This window comes from Sinocyclocheilus grahami, unplaced genomic scaffold (assembly GCF_001515645.1).
Source record: "Sinocyclocheilus grahami isolate Dianchi unplaced genomic scaffold, SAMN03320097.WGS_v1.1 scaffold170.1, whole genome shotgun sequence".
NCBI classification, from domain to species: domain Eukaryota; kingdom Metazoa; phylum Chordata; class Actinopteri; order Cypriniformes; family Cyprinidae; genus Sinocyclocheilus; species Sinocyclocheilus grahami.
In genome coordinates, this window is record NW_015505349.1 from 1,095,951 (window position 1) to 1,114,215 (window position 18,265).

The following is an 18,265-nucleotide window of genomic DNA, read 5'->3' on the forward strand; positions in this document are numbered from 1 at the left end:
AAAAAAAAAAAATACATTTAATATAACAAAATCTGCAATTAAACATTTATCATTATAAAAAAATAAAATAAAAATAAATCAATGTAAAAATATGTGTGTATTAATGTTTATTATATAATTACCATAAACAATATATATATTATAATATATATATTAGGGATGCACAGACACCACTTTTTCCAGTACTCGCCCGATACTGATACTTTTATTTTTGGTACTTGCTGATACCGAGTACAGACACCAATATTTTCATTGCATTTGTAAAATTTTAAAATACTGGGTACAGAAACCAAAAGAGTATGTATAATGTTAGTTGGTTAACTTCATTTATCAAATAGATAGTCAAACCAAAATTTATTCAGACACCTTCAACAGTTCTCACATCATCACAGTTTATTCGCTATAGTTTAGAAAATGATAATAAAATATGACAAGAACTCAGAGTTAAACTGTCAGAACAAATTCAGCTTGATAATGTCAGATAACTTTGATAGAAAGGTATGTAATGGATTACAATAAACCAAAGATTATTCAGACAGCTATCAATATTTACACAACTATCAATACTTTGTCGGGCTACCCTTAGCCTTAATGACAGCATATAGTCTCCTGCGCATGCGGTCAACCAGGTTCATGCAAACCTGAACTTCAATTTTTTCCCCCAGACTCGGTCTGAATAATTTTTGGTCCCAAATTTGTCTCAATTTTACTGGTAGTCCACTGTATGAAGAATATTTGGGTATAATATATCACAGTTTAGTTTATTTTGCTATCCTCATTTTACATAAATTAACTATAGTGTCCTGCACCCACTAGTACAAAAATATCAAAAATTATATCTGGTCTCTGAATAATTTTTGGTTTGATTGTATATCTTTCTGTTATTTTATATGTATTTTACAAGTTTTTATTACTTTCACTGTTCATTTTTCTCTCTCTCTCTCTATGGTAGCCTATCATCTTTCATTTAATAGCATTAGAGCTGCTCCATTGCAGCGGCTTAGTACTACAATCACGCGATTTGCTGTAAAAATGCAGGGAACCACTCGCTATAAATCTCCTAACTGTGATATTTTCATAAATTGAAGTCGCGTTTTTTTTCATCTGAAACATGCAGCGATTTATATTCCAAAGCCACTCATATAATGCAGAAACACATGAAGCGAGCAAAACACGTGCAACGCGCACACGTATTTGTACTGGTGCAGAGTGAGGGACAAGTACAGTACAGCCTAGCGCATTTCACACAGGCTGTTAGTTTCACTTTCGCCAGAAAGTCGTGTATGCTTAAGGGTGAAAATAAATGACGTTTATAGTGAATGCCCCTATAAATGGTCTTATATTTACGATTTAGTTTTAATCCAAATGATACGTGCTAAGTGAGCGAACATCAATAAAGATCACACAACAGAAGTGCGCGCTCTCTCTCTCTCTCCCTCCCTCCCTACCATTAAGTAACATGTGCATTGTTTTACTTACTTCTTTTTGACATATCCGACCGAACTACTAACTTTCTGCTGTCTGATGTCGGTGTTTCTTTGTCTGAATATGGCACTTATCACATGCTGTGTGGTATCGGCGTTTGGTATCGGGGCATTTTAACGAGTACAGGAGCTCAGTATCGAGCATTATACCGATACCAGTATCGGTGCATCCCTAATATATATATACATAAATATATAAAAATCACACTTTTAATTGATTGGAAAAAAAAAACTAAATGTTGAATAAAATAAAATCTGCAATTAGAACAATTAATAAAATCATGAATATATATTGTGCGCGCGCACATAAATATACATACACACACACACACACACACACACACACACAATGTATTTACATATGTTAATATAATTGAATTATATTGTATAAAATTATATAATAGTTGTGTGTATGTATATATATATATATATATATATATATATATATATATATATATATATATGACATTATATAATGAATAATAATAATAATAATAATTTAAATCTTCTGAAACACAGTAGTCACTCTCAAATTGAAAATATTTACAAACAGTAATACTGAAGCCTGAAACAATCTGACACACCCAGCACAAGCCATGTCTGATTTAATCTTGCATCAATCTTCTAGGCATAATACAGGCTTAAAGCCAACATCGGCAGTTTGAGTAAGCACAAAACACTTGCCAAAACCAAAAATAGACACCCTAAGCACGTAAAAGTACAGCACACGCTTGTACAAGCTCTTTAATGTTCAAGCTCTGACACATGCACAGTCATGCTTTGTTCCCTTACTTGTTAGCACCCCCTGGTGAGACCTTGCGTGCATGAGAAGTGACCAGCAGCCTACGCAGGAAGTCAAGACGCGTAGCCCTCCAGCGCTCTGGTGGCAGGATGTGCATGGCTAATATGGTAAAGTAGTGCGGCCCGTCCACCTCGTACGAAGTCTCCACCCACTTTTCACAAGGCTGTTCTAAGAAGCTTTGAAGATTCTTCTCCTCCCGTGACGTGGCCCTTGTTCTGAAGAGAAATTCAGGAAAAAAAATGTTTAGAATCTCAAAACGCACTGGAATTTGAATCTTATCTTTGATAAACATACGTGTTAAGGACATAGAGAACGGTGTGAATGATGTAAGGGATAAGGTGGATGTTGCTCTCGCGGCCTCCTCCCCCTGTGTCCGCACTGAAGGACTGCTCCATAGCAAAGCGCAGGAACAGCAGCTTGGTATCGTGAATGTTGAGCTGGTACGTGGGTTCCCTTTGCCCAGTGCACTCTTGCAGATATGTGTTGTGCCTGTGACAGTACAAAACAAGCTTAAAATCCTGTATATATTCAGGAGTACATCTTAGCTTTAAACAAGCTGTAAGGATGACCTTGCCAGGCAGGTGGCGAAGGCAGATTCGGGTACGTGTGGCCCCCATACTGGTAGGAGCCCATTGCACTTTGTGTTGGCATTTTGTAGTGCGGCACTGTCCCATTCCTCACGCCCTCTGGCAAGCCTGATCCAGACCAACAGAGAGAAAATTATGAAACAAGTGAGATGATAAAACCTTCCTTAAATTTATAGTTATAATTCTGTCATCATTTACTCATCCTCAGTTGACGGTAGCCATTGACATCCATAGTATTTTTTTTCATGCTAAGGAAGTCAATGGCTACCGTCAACTGTTTGGTTACCAACATTCTTCAAAATATCTTCTTTTGTGTTCAACAGAAGAAAGAAACTCATTCAGGTTTGGAACAACTTAAATAACAGAATTGTCATTTTGGGTGCAGTATCCCTTTAATCAAATCCACTGTATTCACAGCAGTTTCACGCACCTGACAGCAGCAAGGTGACAGTCATAGTGGACTATGTTAAAGTGTGAGACAGTGCTGTAGCCCTGCTGCTTGCGGGGTTTGTTCTCGAACTCCTCAAGGGCCACACGCTTTGTAAATGTGTAGATGCCCAGAACTTTGGTTGGCTGTGGGGTACAAAGTATGTTCAAGGATCAGACAATGAAGAGGTTGAACAGTAACATCTACAGTTAAATAAAACATCATTGTTAGATAAATGGACCTGGAACTTGTAGCCCTCTCTACAAATACAGCAAGTCAACCCAGGTTCTTCTATGAGCTCCTCCATCTGTTTAAGCAGGGACGTCTTGGTCACCACCTGACCCTTCTCATTGGTCTAAAACAAAGCAAAAATCAGAAAGATGTGAATTCAAAGTTGATTTTTTTCTGGATTATACATCAAGATTCTATCAATAAATGCAACTCACTGTCATTCCCAGGGTGCCGAGAGCTTTCTGCCTCATCGCCATGGCCATGCGTTTCTTCTCTGCCCGAGTCTCCCTTCGGGCAGCATCGATCTTCAGGTTAACCTCTGCGAGTTCCCTTAGTGCCTCCAGAAGATTCTCTGCTAAAGTGCCGATACCCTCATCACTGGACACCTGCTCCAGCTTGTGCAAATTGGTTATTGAATCTGTTCCAATTAGCATCTATAAGAAGAAGAGAAGAGAAGGTTTAATTAATGTTATTTGCCTTACCTGCGTAAAGGGATACTGCATGAAATAAAAAAATCTCAAAATAGTGATACAAGTGTTACCTGTGTAGGGGGGTGCTGGGTGGCCAGACCACGCAGCAGTCTAAGGATGAACGGAAGGGCTGGTCGAGCAAGAAACTTCTTCCAAACGTCTGCATCCAGGCTGCAAAATAATATTTATAAGTTAGGATAATCACTTTTTAAACAGTAATGTTCTTGGATATGGGCAGATATATATTGATTTTATATATATATATATATATATATATATATAAAAATCAAGCTATTTACTTTATATTGCATAAATTAAAAATATTAATAACTTTTTTTTGAACAAATTAATATAAAACAATCGAATACATATTAATATTATAATAAATATGTATCTATATAATGTATTTCAGGTTAGCGATAATACATATTGGATATGGATATCAGTACATACATACATACATGCATACAAGCAATACAAATATAAAACAATTTATAATAAATATATATCTAAATATAATTTCATTAATATAATTTATTTTATAAGTATTTTGGGATATGTATAAATATACTTTATTATATAAATGCATATACCGGTATTTATTATAAATAAAAATAAATACTATATTATATTATAAATAAACACCATATACTTATTATATTATGACATGTCATACTTCTTAGCACAGGGGATATGTTTCTTCATATAGTCCAGAGCACTCTGAGTGATGCCCTTTTGTAAGATGAGGTCTTTCAGTTGATGGCCATTACTATTATTCTTGATTCCAGCAGCGATTTTACAAAAGCAGTCCAGAAAGACCTTGTCATCTGCACTGTGCTCCTCATCATACCTGTATATGAAAACAAATTGTTTATTGCAGCAAATTTCCCCTATTGCTACAAAGAGATATCAGAGTTCCAGGTTATAGAGATGAACAAACTACATACTTGTCGAAGTTGCAGCAGGGTTTAAAGCGCTCGACCAGGATGTGCATCTTCTCTAGTTCGCCGAAGGACAGGTAAGGGATGATGCGGAGTAGCCCCTGTAGGACACTGGGATTGGAACGCACAAACAATGTGTTGATCTGGTCCAGCAGCATCACCAGCTGGTCCTTATCACCTGTCAGCAACAGGTTACCCTGGAGGAGGAACACAAAGGAGAGATCTGAATATAGCTGGCTCACTTCTATTTTGTAGTGATATTCATAGCATAAATCAAATTGTCTTGCTGACCTTGTCTTCAGACACAGTTTCAGCATTGGCCTCATCCAGGATGATCTCCATAATACTAAGAACCTGCTCTGCTATGGATGCTCCTCCACTGTCCTTGCTCTCCTGCTCTGCCACCAATGCCTGAAACATAACATCCGATTACAAATATTCTCTTAAATATTAAATTTTCTCTCATCAGCTGATTCCTCTGGTATATTACTTACCAGATTCAATGTGCCCAACATAACATTTAGTGTGTTCATCTCTGGTCTCACCAGCTGCTGCCTGTTGATTTTCACTTTCACACAGTAGCTAAATAACTTGAGGAGAACCTATGAAGCAAAACACAGTCAATAGAATTTTTAAGGTTTCTGAGGAATCTGTAGAGTGTGATGAATTAGAGAGTTAAACTTCATACTTACTGTGAGAAGGTGCCTGCCCTGTTTGAAATCTTTGATTCCAGAGAGCCTGTTCAACATGCACTCCAGACCTCCACACTGCGCCATCACTCCAGCCATCTTATATACCTCCTCATCATCCTCTTCTTCATCTGCACAGAGAGAAAACACCAATTACAAGTGAGAAACATGAGAGAAACTACAGGGAAAAAACTGATAATTATGTTAAGAAAGAGTCCTGCGATATAAAACCAACCTGTAGTTGAGTCCAAAGACTCAATGAACTCCTCTGTTGCATCACCCAGAAGCCCCCTCATTCTGTAGATGATCCTCATTGGCTCACCCTTTATTGCAAGAAACAGAGGGTTTAAACCATGGTTGATATGTAAAAATAAATAAAAGTACCCTTTATTTTAATTTTTTTTTAAATCTTCTTTAGCTCACCTCATTGGTGGGGCACCAAACCTTCTTATAGACTTCAACAACAGACAAATCCAAACTGATGATCTTGTTATTCACAAGGAGCTGCAAAGAAAAGTCATGTTTAAAAACATATTTCGATGGAGGATTAGATAAGAGTGCCAAAAAGAAAAGAAAATAAATCGTATATATATATATTTTTTTTAAATTACGTAAAAACCTTGTTTTCATTCATGCATGTTTCTGGTTGCACCACTTGACTTAGTTAGGCACACCTCATAACTTTTATTTGGCAGTCAATCATTTTTCAAATATTTATAAAATGTAATATATAAATATAAAAAAAAATGTATAATATGTACTTGATATGGAAATCTTTTGTAACATTATAAATGTCCTAGCTGAATAAATGACCCTGAACATTTGAACGCTAGTATAATTGACCCTTTTTTTAAGGTTTAAGGTTTTTTTTTGTATTAAGGTTTAGAAGTCATTTAGAAATACAAGTAATGCAAAATGATGTTTGACGATGTGAATTACTTGAACAAGTCCTAGGACATAGTACTGATTATTATGTACCTCCATGCCGCTGTCATCCTCCAGTAATGCCACAAGATCACAGTCCTGGCAGATTTTGTTCTTGATGTCCCTCATGAGAGGGCCGATGCCTGGTTCATTACTGCTGTATGGGTTTCCTGGCATACGGCCCTGCAGGAAGTCCTCCTGCTGTGGGTCCTTCTCCAGAGTAACAAAGAACTCGGTCACCTCATTCTCCTCCTTCATAGACACGGATGGGAGAAATGAGTTTGACCAAAATCATTATTCCAAAAGTTAATGTCAATTACCAAATGTCAATGAGCTGAAGTCTACTTACCGGATAAATGATGCTACATAACCTCTCGAAGATGAAGACAGGGGTGCGATAATCATCTAGGTTGTACCGCTTCGCAGTTTCGATGCACACAGCCATGAATGCTTTGGTCTCAGACTCTGTCCCTACAACAGAAGATATAGCTTTGAGATGATTTGGTCTCTAAACATCAGAGAAGACCTGAAGGTGAAGGCTGGAACCTGTAGTCATGTCTTCCAACATCTCCAGCAGCATGTCCTGGGTCTCATCGATCAGTTTGGTTCTCTGGACCACCAACTTCCTTAAGCACAGGTAGCCATTAAGGACCGTGCCAACCAACCGACTCTTAAAGTGACGCTTAATGGACTCCACCTCCACGAATGAGGACAGCAAGCCTGTAGGAGAACAGAAATGGTTAAAACAAGCCACAAGCTCTCAGGAAATTCTCTGAGTTTAACTTCAACTTGAATATGACACAAAAGCTAAAATTCACCTGTCAAGCTCTTGAGGGCATATCCCTGCTGTAAGTCTGTGCTTAGTGTGGCTTCTTCAAGGGCGAGAAGATGAGCAATTTCCTGAACAACGCCACACAAGTTCAGGTTAATGGAAATGACACATCCTTACAATATAACCTTGTATTATCTACAGTTTCTGACAATACCTTGGTGATGAGGTTGCCGATGTATGGTAGGACACCACGAGCAGCCAGGTAAACCTTCCAGTGAGCAGGTTTGATGAGCTTCTGGTACAAAGCCAGGTACTCTGCAGCACACTCTCCTGCAATGCTCAGCTCATCCAGATAACTGAAGACAAAACAACAAAAACTTCAATCCAGTAAGAAATGGCTCCTACATCTGGCTCGATTGAGCCTAACATGGAAAATATCTGGTACAAGGAGGATTGTTTTATTCATCCATGTCATGTGTACCTTGTTAGAAGGTCCAGAACCTGCTGTTTGCGGCTGGGGATTGTTGTTAGAGCTTCGACGATGGTGCAAGCCGCCTGTCTCGCTGCTTGGGTGGCTGGGGTGAAGAGCACCTACGAGAAGAGTCAGATTACATTAGAGCACATTAATGCAGAAAAGAATCAGACACTCTAGAGTCCTTCTGGGAGCACGTACCTGTCTCAGCCAGTTGTTATGACCCAGCTTGAGCAGCCGAGGGAACAGGCCCTCTGATCTGGACATCATGGACTGCTTCCACTTCCACATGTACTTCTCCATCAGGTACTGCCTCCTGATTTCAGCCTTATTCAAAGGTTTAGAGACTGTTTCCTGACCTAAAGACGAGAGAGCAAAAATCAAGTAAAATGTTTCATGCAAAAAGCCCATACCATTGCTAACACAAAATTTGGGTATTTACATCTAGCAGTAAGGCACATTTTCCAGGCTTCATAAGATGCCTTGGGGTCTTTTTTGAGCCAGAGCTGGGCCTGTGCATGGATCTCGTTGTTATATGGCTTAACTGTAGTCAGGGATTCGATGGCAGCATCCTGTTAAAGAGTACAAGTCAAGTAAGTGCATCAATAAGTATCGATTAATACAACATCAGTACTATGAGTCTGTCTTACCTTGTTTTTCTTGCTGGTGGGGGCAGGAGGTTTGATGAGTTTCTGCAGGATCCTCAGGCACATCAGTGTAATGTTCTCCACCACCACAGGGGTCTTTATATTCACCGCCATCAAGAACAGACTCAGCGCTGAAAATGAACAGAGAGGCTTGAGTAGGAAGCACTGATATTAAAATTGACCAATAACTGATATGATCTGATGCGGAGATTATACTTCTGTGGAACAGCTACAGCTTAAGGAAAAATAAAGGTTCTGACTTTTAGCTCTGGAAATCCACCAAAGGACTCACCACAGCGAAGTCTGAGCTCCCAGCATCCTCCCTCCTTAGCAATGGAGTCTGTAAGAAGCAGCATTTCATACTGCAAACTACTGACCTAAATAAGAGGAGAAGACGATTGTAAGAACTAAACAGTCAAATAAGTACTACAGATCTACCACATGCATTAAAACAATAGCTACATGTGATCTTTAAAATTTACTATGTAATAGAGACAGTTACCAGATCGGGGTTGGCCCAGTGACCTTTAAGGGCAGCTGACACCTTGGCAATAATGAGGTCATTCATCTGCTGTGTGGCTTCTGGATGATCTCTGCAAAATACATCGACATAAAATTAGTTATCATCTTGTAAAACAAACAGTATTAGCTATTCTCTTCAGAGATTTGCATATTTGGGTGTGTATATACCTGGTAAGCAAACAGACGAGCTGGCGGACCTCCTCCCTCATGGCTCCAGTGCCTCGGCGCAGGTTGTACTCAAACAGCTCTCGGATGAGACCCTGCAGTACCAGGATCTGCCTGATGGCAGTATTGGTTGCCAGCGCACGCAGTAGAGTGATGCAGTGGCCCGTGACTGCAGACGCACAGCCATAACATTTGGTGGAGGACGTGTATCCGCATCCCAGCACAGAGAGCGCTCGATACTGGCTTGCTGTGAAGGTGGGTTGGGTGGAGGTGCGGGATGATTTGGTAGCAGCTTCCCGCTGTTGCAGGTCATACTCCAGCAGCTCCTTACGCGATGCAAGCACTTTCTGAATGAGTAATAAAAACAGAATTTACAACAACCATTTTATGATAATATTATTTAATTATTATAATATTACTTAAATATTAATATTATTTAACTTTATTATGCTATTACACACATTTAATTGTTATTTCTAATTATATTAAATTATCAACAAGCTGCATAAATAAAAGATAAAATAATGAAAAAATTAAATAATTATCAACACTTAAACAAGATAGATAGATAATATAATAATATTAATATTATAAAAAATAATAGCAATGGTAATATATATTTTAATTATTAAAAACATTAATATTTAATAGGGCTGTCAAATCAATTAATCACAACCAAAAAAATTGTAATAGTCATTATTATTATTGTTGTTATTTAATATTAAAATTAAGTTGTTAATAAATTGTAAATATTTTTATTAATTTATAATTAAATGTTTACATAAAATTATTTAAGTTCAATAGCATATTAGTTGCTACTAAAATTTGTTGCGGTAGGAATGTGAAAATTCTCTGGTATTGTTCTCAACTACCATTCTGGTATAGTAACAGCTCTATTTAACTCTAACCTGGATGATTTTGGAGAGCTCATCGAATGAAGTCTTGCAGTCTCCGCTGTATTCCTGTGCCAGCTGCTGAATGTACCGATTGACACTGGCAGTGGAGGTACCGAGACCAGCGCCTGCTCCTGTATCATCCTGTGAAGTGCCATGAAATCATGAACACCACACCCAAAACAAATTTGGGTAATTCAAGAGAGAAAAGTCATTGATCTATCTGAAGCAGAAGCTGTCAGACTGACCTGTGGTTTCTCAGGTGCAGCCTCATTTACTTTGGACAACAGACTCTCCAGCTGTGGCCGGTGACCCATGAGCTGGTGGTAAACACGGTCAGCCTTGTCGAGTAGAGTGTTGATGTTGGTCACAGCCTGAACACAATAAATCATTAACATATGTTTTAGTAAGTGGACTTTAGATAAAATTTCAGCATGTATTTTTACATTTAGACTAATCCTAACTTGACCAGGTCTGTTTGTATCTCTTGTTTTCTGTTGTTGCTGTAGACATTCCTGTTTTATATTACACAGTCTACATAAATGGACAGTTATTTATATACATTAGATATTTATGCCTGCAATACCTTTTTCCTATCCTCTTCATTTTCTATAGGATCCACAGCACAGCAGGGTTTTGCATACAGCATGAAGTCAAAGCGTGCATATTTACAGAAACCACAGGCATTGCACAGGAATGGGTCCTTCTCGTCGTAATTAATGGATCTAGAGTATTCAAAAGAGACAATTACAATCTTTATTTCAGTGCAATTCTGTCAGTTTTCTTGGGTCTTTGTACAACATCCAACCCATGCTTACCTGCACTTGTGGCACTGATACACATTCTCTCCACAGTTGCCACAGACCCCTGGGTTGGCAGGGACAGAGGCGCTGCAACGCGGACACTGCAGGGTCTCCGTAGATGCCTGGTAGTTCTCATAGAAATCAGAGAATTCGATCATCAAGTTGGAGGCCACAATGGGGAGAGGGAGGTCGATCTTCACTTCAGTTTGGCCAGGAGTTAACTGCACCTTCTTAGCTTTGTGCCAGCGAGCAGGTCTGTGAACACAATTTCAAATTATTTTAATGTATCATCAAATGTCTACAAACACGGTTCCAAAAATTTTTTATTTTTAAGAGTCTGATTAGCATGCTCACTTGTTCTTCAGCTCTACAATGGCCTGGACGGTCCTGTTGTTGTAGTAGAGGTTGATTGTGCGAACCATCTTGGTTCTCTTGAGATCGCCAATCTTCACAGTGACTTTGCTGATAGTGTGGCTGCCAATCAGCTTCACCACTTGCTGAGTGGTGGTGTAACGTGTGTCCACTTTGATAGATGAGAGTTTGATGTTCTAAGAGAACATAGGAATAAAGCAGGCCACCATTTAGAACCATAGCAACTAAAACAACCATTAAAAGTGACATGTCATGAACGTCACTCACAGAGAAGGGCACTTCAGGATTGTTGCACACTAAGCAGGGATCACTCTCCAGGTAAAATCCATCAAATTCCACCAGTCCAGACAGGGTGCTGAGAAGATAAGTGTGAAGAGATGAAAAATTCAGGGATGTTATCACATCTATGACCCAAAATACCTCAATGAGAGCATGCTGGGAACTCTTACGTGTATATGTTTGAATTGGGATGATTGGTCAGGATGTGGTTCTGTGCCCTCAAAATTTCTACAGCCTTTTGAGAGTATTCCTTCAGCTGGAAAACACAAAATCAAAACACTAATTGCAATGCAAAACACTCACACCAACATTTTCAATCTTGTAAATCACTAACCTAATACACTACCATACGAAAGTTTGAGATTTTTAAAAAAAAAAATTTTCTTTTGAAAGAAAAGTATACTTTTTCACAGCAAGGATGCATTACATTGATCAAAATAAATATTTTAATAAATATTTCTATTTCAAATCAATGCAGTTCTTTTGAACATTCTAATCAAAGAAACCTGAAAAAAATGCATCACGGTTTTCACCAAAATATTAAGGAGCACAGCTGTTAAATTTAATTACATTTTGAAATATATTAAAATAGAAAAACTGTATTTCACAATATTACCGTTTTTACTGTATTTTTGATCAAATAAATGCAACCTTGGTGAGAATAAGAGACATTTAAAAACATTTTTGGTTTAAAACCTATCCTATTCTGACCCCAAACTTTTCAATGGCAGTGTATCTTCATAAATTATAAATCAAATTCTACCCAGTCATTTAATATAAAATCACATATTCAAGTATCACTACCTTCTTTTCCGTTTGAGGTGTTTTAAGGGAGAAGTATCCAAGCAGGTCCACAAACTGAGCTGCTTTACGACCATAAGCGGGTAGTTCTGGCCAAATGGCCCACATCAGGTCGAGCAGCAACTCCTGCTGGGATTTGTTTGAGTTCCTGCAAAGCAAACATTCATTTGATTTAACATGATGGAACTTCTGGATCAAGCTTAAAGCACAGGACACGAGAGAGTGTGTTTAGGGAAGGTGTTCGCATCAAGTAGTTAAGTACCTGTAGATATGCAGCGTGAGGCAGTGGGCTTGCCAGCGCACAGATGAAGAGTTGGACTCGAGCAGGAAGCAACGCAAGAACTGAATAAGTGTCTCCTTATCTGCAAATTTATTGAGCTGACTGACCAGAGCCGTACATAGCTGATCTTCCTGACTGCCAGCTCCATCTCCTGCAGAAAACACAAACATTGAGAAAAGTGTCATGGAACGTTTTTTTTTAAAAATTCATTCTAAATAATAGTTGTGTAATGCTCAAAGATCATCAGTCATCAAACCTTCTTTGTCTTTTTCCTTATCCTCTTTCTTGCTCTTCTTGCTAGAGGATTTGCTCTGAGAGGGCTGAGATGAACCTCCACCTGAAGCTCCAGAGGAGGCCGCCAGGACTTTACTGCCGCATAAAGCGCAAGAGAGCAGCTGCAGCAGGACTGGAGTAACACCCTCATCCACCAGGAAACTGACTTGCAGCAGGAAGTACAACACCGCTACACAGAGAGAATTCGATTAGTACCACAAGTGACATTACAACTAGGAGAACTAGAATAGCGAAGCCTTTCTGTAACTGAAAATGTTGAGCATGGCGCTAACGCTAAGGTCAATGGTTCGATTCCTTGGGAAAGCAAGAACTGCAAATGCAAGTCGCTTTGGATAAAAGCATCTTCCAAATGCATAAATGTTAATGTACGACACATTGTGCACTTACAGTCATCCTTCATGCAGAACTTCTGCCAGTTGATCGTTCTCTGAGTGGCAATTTCAGCACAAGCTTTAAGGTGCTCCATCTGTGTAAAAGTAAAAGGAAGTTCATGCAAATCCAAACTCAAATAAGAGTCAAATTCATAGGGCATCGCACAAGCTCTTTACTCACCAGACTAATGAGAGTGTCATACTGTAGAGCGGAGCCAGATGTCGCAGTGACAATTCCTCCCCTCAGGAAGATGCCCTGCTCCTCCAGAAGCTTCTTGATGCCACGCATGTGGGAGTCAAGCGTATGGAGGTCTCTGAGTTGACGGTACTTCTCTTTGGATCCACAAATGAAAAGCAGGAGCTTCCGCACTTGTCGCCTCACGAATGGCGTCTGCTGGATCATCAGATACTGGAAGATGATTGAAGAAAGTTGATACATGCTAAAATATTAATTGAAAAAGCTTCAGCACAGGTCAAATGTGAATTACGTGCATTACCTCTGACAGGAAATAGAACCAGGAGTGATCAAAGATTGGCGGTGGGATGCGCGGGTTGGCATCTGCGATTTTCTTTATCTGGTACGGCAGTCGGAGGACCATCTCGGTGAGAAGCTGAGAGTATGCTTCAAACACATCAGCAGCATGGCCCTGAAAAACACCCATAATTTAGGGATCATGATATATTTTATCCTAGCAAGCTTATCCTCGCAAGCTTTTTAAGACCCAGCCTGTACCTTGACATACTGGCGCAGGAAGAAGGGGCTCATGTCTGGGGGTGAGGAGGAAGTGTGGGGTTTTAGGAGCTGACTGGTGGCCGCTGGCTCCTCCTCGCCCTGCTGAGTCTTCCAAAACTCCAGCAGGGATTTGAGCACATGCAGGCAGTAGTCTATCGCTCCCATGCTGAGCAGAGCGGTAGCTGTTGCGTTGGAGATGAGAGAAGACGACTGGTGAGAAAACAGAGATGGAATTATTTAACAGTTTTTACATTCACAAACATGTAAACAACAGTTTTAGAAATGTAGACTTCCTGAAGCAAAACAGTGTTAAAGTTTATGTGCAAGGCAGGAAGACTAATCTTAATTTAGTATGCAAATAGGTCTAAAGAAATTGGGCCAAATCCCAATCAAATAGTGTGGCTGCCAATCAATGTTGTCAGGGACATTTTAAAGGGGTCATATGATGCGATTTCAATTTTTCCTTTCTCTTTGAAGTGTTACAAGCTCTTGGTGCATAAAGAAGATCTGTAAAGTTGCAAAGACTAAAGTCTCAAATCCAAAGAGATATTCTTTATAAAAGTTAAGAGTCAACCACGCCTACCTAAAACGCCTCGTTCTAACATGCCCCCACATGTCTACGTCACGATGTGGGAAGATTTGCATAATGCCGCCCAAATGTTCACGCAAAGAAAGAAGGCGTAACTTATTTTCGCTGTTGTATTGTTGCTGCCGCCATCTCAAGACGTTGTGCGTTTCGTTGTGAAAGTGAAACTACTTTGTTTGCCCTTCCAAAAGACGATGATATCCGCTTTGTCATGCCTAGAGCTGATCCATGCTGGTCGCTGAGGAAATACATCAACTTCGTGCTGTAGATCGCCGGATCGGCTTTTACCGTGGATGAAGCAGAGTCCAGCCCGGGGTCGTCACATGTGGTTGCCGCAAGCCCGCCGGCTGCACCATTCTCAAGCCCGCCGGCCGCCGATCAATCTAGCCCGCCGTGTGTTTCGTTGTGAAAGCGAAACTACTTTGTTTGGTCTTCTAAAAGAGGACACGACTAGAAATCTGTGGTTAAGTTGTATTTACAACACTGTTCCAGAACGGTTCAACCCAAATATTCAGATGTGTGCAGCGCATTTTATGGAGGACTGTTTCCTGATCCTGGAAGAGTAGACTACAATGCCGGCTGTTCTGACTCTCAGACTGCTAGTACGTTTTCATTTAAAGGATTTGCCACTGATGATTCAAACGCGAGTTTTGAGCAGTGTAGAGTAGCGCTTGTTGTTTGTCATTTCTCCGATCACAAATGCAGACATGGTTTTACGTTTACGCGGTTATTGGTACATTTACATCGCGTAAAAAGACAGTATAAGTAATTATAATCTGTAATTATGTGCCCACTGGATGCAACAAATGCCTCGTTTATAATGGGTTTTAATGTTTGTGTCTCGTCGCTCCGGCCGGGACACGGCATCACAGTATGGTAAGGGATGTAACATTTCCGTCACAGGCTTGAGGTATTCGGCCAATCACAACGCACTAGATCGCTGGCCAATCAGAGCACACCTCGCTTTTCAGAATGATGAGCTTTGTAAAAATCGATGCGTTTCAGAAAGGCAGGGCAAAGAGGAGAAAACAATGTACAGTATGTGGAAAATAATGTGTTTTTTTTAACCTTAAACCGCATAAACGTTTCATTACACCAAATACTTTCTTTTTAGCGACATCATAAGACCGCTTTAAATGCTGAACATTTGATCAAATGTAAATTATTGGCAGATTTCAAACGTTATTACATTTCCAAACGTTTGACTGGTAATTTGGTATGAAGTCTAATTCTCAGACTTTGTGGTTCAAAATTAACATGTAAACCTACAGAACAAAGCTTCTTGAGCACTGTATTACAAAAGTGAAGTTGAAAGTTACCTCAGAGGAGGATTTTGAGCCAGACTTTGTGCGGGACATGAAGACACTGAGGAGCCTCATTATGACCAGGTGCACCTCGTTTATTGAGCTGCGCTCATTCTTCTTTGAGACATCCTGGAAACCAAAAATGACACAATCCATATTCTGTTTCCATATAAGAAAAATGAAAAGTTCTTTCTTAATGTAGTCTCACCTTCTTGTGCATGCAGAGCTCTGCGATGAGCTGGGCTAGAAGGTCATCTAGCGCTCCTTTGTCTTTCTCGTCCTCTCCGTCCAGATCTGTGGTCAGCATGAGGATGACCTGCATGTAGGGGATGGCATGAACTCCACCTACAGTGTGGAGCTGGGGCAGGTGCTGCAAGAGACGCTCCAAGAGCATCAAACGCACCATGTGCAACCTGGAAAGAGGAGCGAGACAGGCAGTTAGACAGTCATTATAGAAACTCAGAAAGTTACCTTAATTTATATTGTTCTTTTATATAACAATACAGATTGTTTTAAAAAAGCTTAACTGTACTAAACAATAAAAAGGATATTTCTGGGCCTTAATTATGATTTGTTGAGCCACGTGTTCAAAGCCGTTGTAAATTACTCTAGAAATATACAGGTGCATCTCAATAAATTAGCATGTTGTGGAAAAGTTCATTTCAGTAATTCAACTCAAATTGTGAAACTCGTGTATTAAATAAATTCAAATGCACACAGACTGAAGTAGTTTAAGTCTTTGGTTCTTTTAATTGTGATGATTTTGGCTCACATTTAACAAAAACCCACCAATTCACTATCTCAACAAATTAGAATACTTCATAAGACCAATAAAAAAATCTTAAATACAAGTGTTCTCGCGGGTTCTTAAAAAGTCTTAAATTTAGTTGTATCAAATTAAAGGCCATAAAAAAACTTAAATACCTTAAATGGAATAAGTCGTAATAATAATTCAAGAGGTCCTACATTTGGGGACGGAAAGACAAGAATGAATGATTATGGATTAATGTGACGATTGAACTGCAAAAGGCTATAATTTCTTTGAGTAAATAAGAGCGCTGCACGTCAAACCGTGGCATGGGTGTTTTTATTTGACTGTATCTCTGAAGGGAACCGGCTATCTTCAGAAAAGTTTTGATGGCATTTTCATTTAATCTTTTAATGCCTGATAATGTAGCGTTTGTGAGTGCAGCTGCTTCATATACAGCCGTTACCAGAGAAACTGCTATTTCTGCCGCTCCAAAAGAGCCACCTAGTGGCAGAAAATTTATTTGCATTTTCAAGCCCGTTCTGATCTCAAAAATAATTTTACTAAATATTAGGTGTCTTCTAAACAAGCCAAAGGTAACAAACGTATATTTTATTCTAGTTTAAAGTAGGAGATGAGTACTTCATCCTGGAGACAGACCTGTTGCTGGTGTGGATGTCGCCCTCTGTCTCTCCTTCACCTTCTGATCCGTCTCCTTCATGCTGGGCCGTGGTGGTGCTGATGGCTCCTGTGCTGGAGCTCACGCTGCCCGGCCCTGCAGGGTGTCCTTCAACAGTCGTGTCCCCATAAGCACTGCTGCGGCCAGACACTGAAACACATGCATAGTCCTGAGTGGATGAAATAATTTGTTCAAAAACATCACACAAACCGTAAAAATCGAGTCTTACCATTGTGTTCACCTGCAACCGAGTCGATGGCACTGCCTCCGCTCTCAGAGCCTACGCTGCCCCCGTGCTCGGCGGGAGAGGTGCGCAGCGTGGAACCGTCTGTGGCCGCTGTGCTCCCCTCATCATCCGAGGCTGGGGCTGAAAGCATAACCAGAGCTGTTACAGGAAAAAAACAGCAGGCTTTGCTAAGGGGGGTTTCTAAAGGTGCACAGGAACATATCAGGGTTCGTACACATTTTTACCAATACATTTCCATGACTTTTGAGACAATATTCATGACCTAAATGTTCCATTATTTTACAATAAGAATAAAAATCTGTTCAAATTATCATAGCATATGTTAACTAAAATGAATGACTATTAATGCTACTCGTTTGCTTTCTTGTTTTAGTAATAAGTACAAGCTGCAACTGCGCCAGACCTTACTCCACATTTCACATCACTGAATATTATCATTTATTTAACTGTGTGGCCAGGATGGCCACAAACTTGAATTTAACAAACAAAAACATTTCCAAACATGTGTCTAAATTACCTTAATAAAGAAACTAAAATATATATAACCACTTTTGCAATTAAAAAAGAAACTGAACTATTTTAATGGCTACAACAGCAGCTGTGTAATTGGGGAAGAGAGAAAGAGAAAAAAAGACAGGCTCCAGTCGGACTCGGCCAGTAATTCTGATAATCTGTCAGATAAGGGCCGGACTAGGGCATATGTTTGAGGCCCGTGCAGGGTTCTGCTGAGCTTATTTGGTAG

General features: G+C 39.6%; 1 protein-coding gene across 1 annotated transcript in view; it reads right to left on the reverse strand.

Moving 5' to 3' along the window:
- Positions 1–18,265, reverse strand: part of ubr4 (ubiquitin protein ligase E3 component n-recognin 4) — a 54,755-nt gene that overhangs the window by 1,170 nt on the left and 35,320 nt on the right. The window contains exons 55-98 of the mRNA XM_016283139.1: positions 17,506–17,643; positions 17,258–17,426; positions 16,058–16,262; positions 15,865–15,978; positions 13,960–14,169; positions 13,724–13,873; positions 13,408–13,635; positions 13,243–13,321; positions 12,818–13,024; positions 12,544–12,712; positions 12,285–12,429; positions 11,651–11,736; positions 11,469–11,556; positions 11,184–11,377; positions 10,845–11,084; positions 10,613–10,751; positions 10,275–10,400; positions 10,042–10,170; positions 9,137–9,480; positions 8,949–9,039; positions 8,739–8,823; positions 8,450–8,577; positions 8,242–8,371; positions 8,001–8,158; positions 7,809–7,918; positions 7,542–7,683; positions 7,374–7,455; positions 7,102–7,275; positions 6,905–7,026; positions 6,610–6,807; positions 6,055–6,135; positions 5,867–5,954; positions 5,635–5,762; positions 5,437–5,544; positions 5,234–5,353; positions 4,949–5,139; positions 4,678–4,851; positions 4,073–4,172; positions 3,747–3,965; positions 3,542–3,655; positions 3,304–3,446; positions 2,856–2,981; positions 2,581–2,775; positions 2,277–2,501 (exon numbers count right to left, since the gene is read on the reverse strand). Of these exons, the coding sequence (XP_016138625.1) occupies positions 2,277–2,501; positions 2,581–2,775; positions 2,856–2,981; positions 3,304–3,446; positions 3,542–3,655; positions 3,747–3,965; positions 4,073–4,172; positions 4,678–4,851; positions 4,949–5,139; positions 5,234–5,353; positions 5,437–5,544; positions 5,635–5,762; positions 5,867–5,954; positions 6,055–6,135; positions 6,610–6,807; positions 6,905–7,026; positions 7,102–7,275; positions 7,374–7,455; positions 7,542–7,683; positions 7,809–7,918; positions 8,001–8,158; positions 8,242–8,371; positions 8,450–8,577; positions 8,739–8,823; positions 8,949–9,039; positions 9,137–9,480; positions 10,042–10,170; positions 10,275–10,400; positions 10,613–10,751; positions 10,845–11,084; positions 11,184–11,377; positions 11,469–11,556; positions 11,651–11,736; positions 12,285–12,429; positions 12,544–12,712; positions 12,818–13,024; positions 13,243–13,321; positions 13,408–13,635; positions 13,724–13,873; positions 13,960–14,169; positions 15,865–15,978; positions 16,058–16,262; positions 17,258–17,426; positions 17,506–17,643 (6,592 nt within the window). The remainder of the gene's footprint in view (positions 1–2,276; positions 2,502–2,580; positions 2,776–2,855; positions 2,982–3,303; positions 3,447–3,541; positions 3,656–3,746; positions 3,966–4,072; positions 4,173–4,677; positions 4,852–4,948; positions 5,140–5,233; positions 5,354–5,436; positions 5,545–5,634; positions 5,763–5,866; positions 5,955–6,054; positions 6,136–6,609; positions 6,808–6,904; positions 7,027–7,101; positions 7,276–7,373; positions 7,456–7,541; positions 7,684–7,808; positions 7,919–8,000; positions 8,159–8,241; positions 8,372–8,449; positions 8,578–8,738; positions 8,824–8,948; positions 9,040–9,136; positions 9,481–10,041; positions 10,171–10,274; positions 10,401–10,612; positions 10,752–10,844; positions 11,085–11,183; positions 11,378–11,468; positions 11,557–11,650; positions 11,737–12,284; positions 12,430–12,543; positions 12,713–12,817; positions 13,025–13,242; positions 13,322–13,407; positions 13,636–13,723; positions 13,874–13,959; positions 14,170–15,864; positions 15,979–16,057; positions 16,263–17,257; positions 17,427–17,505; positions 17,644–18,265) is intronic.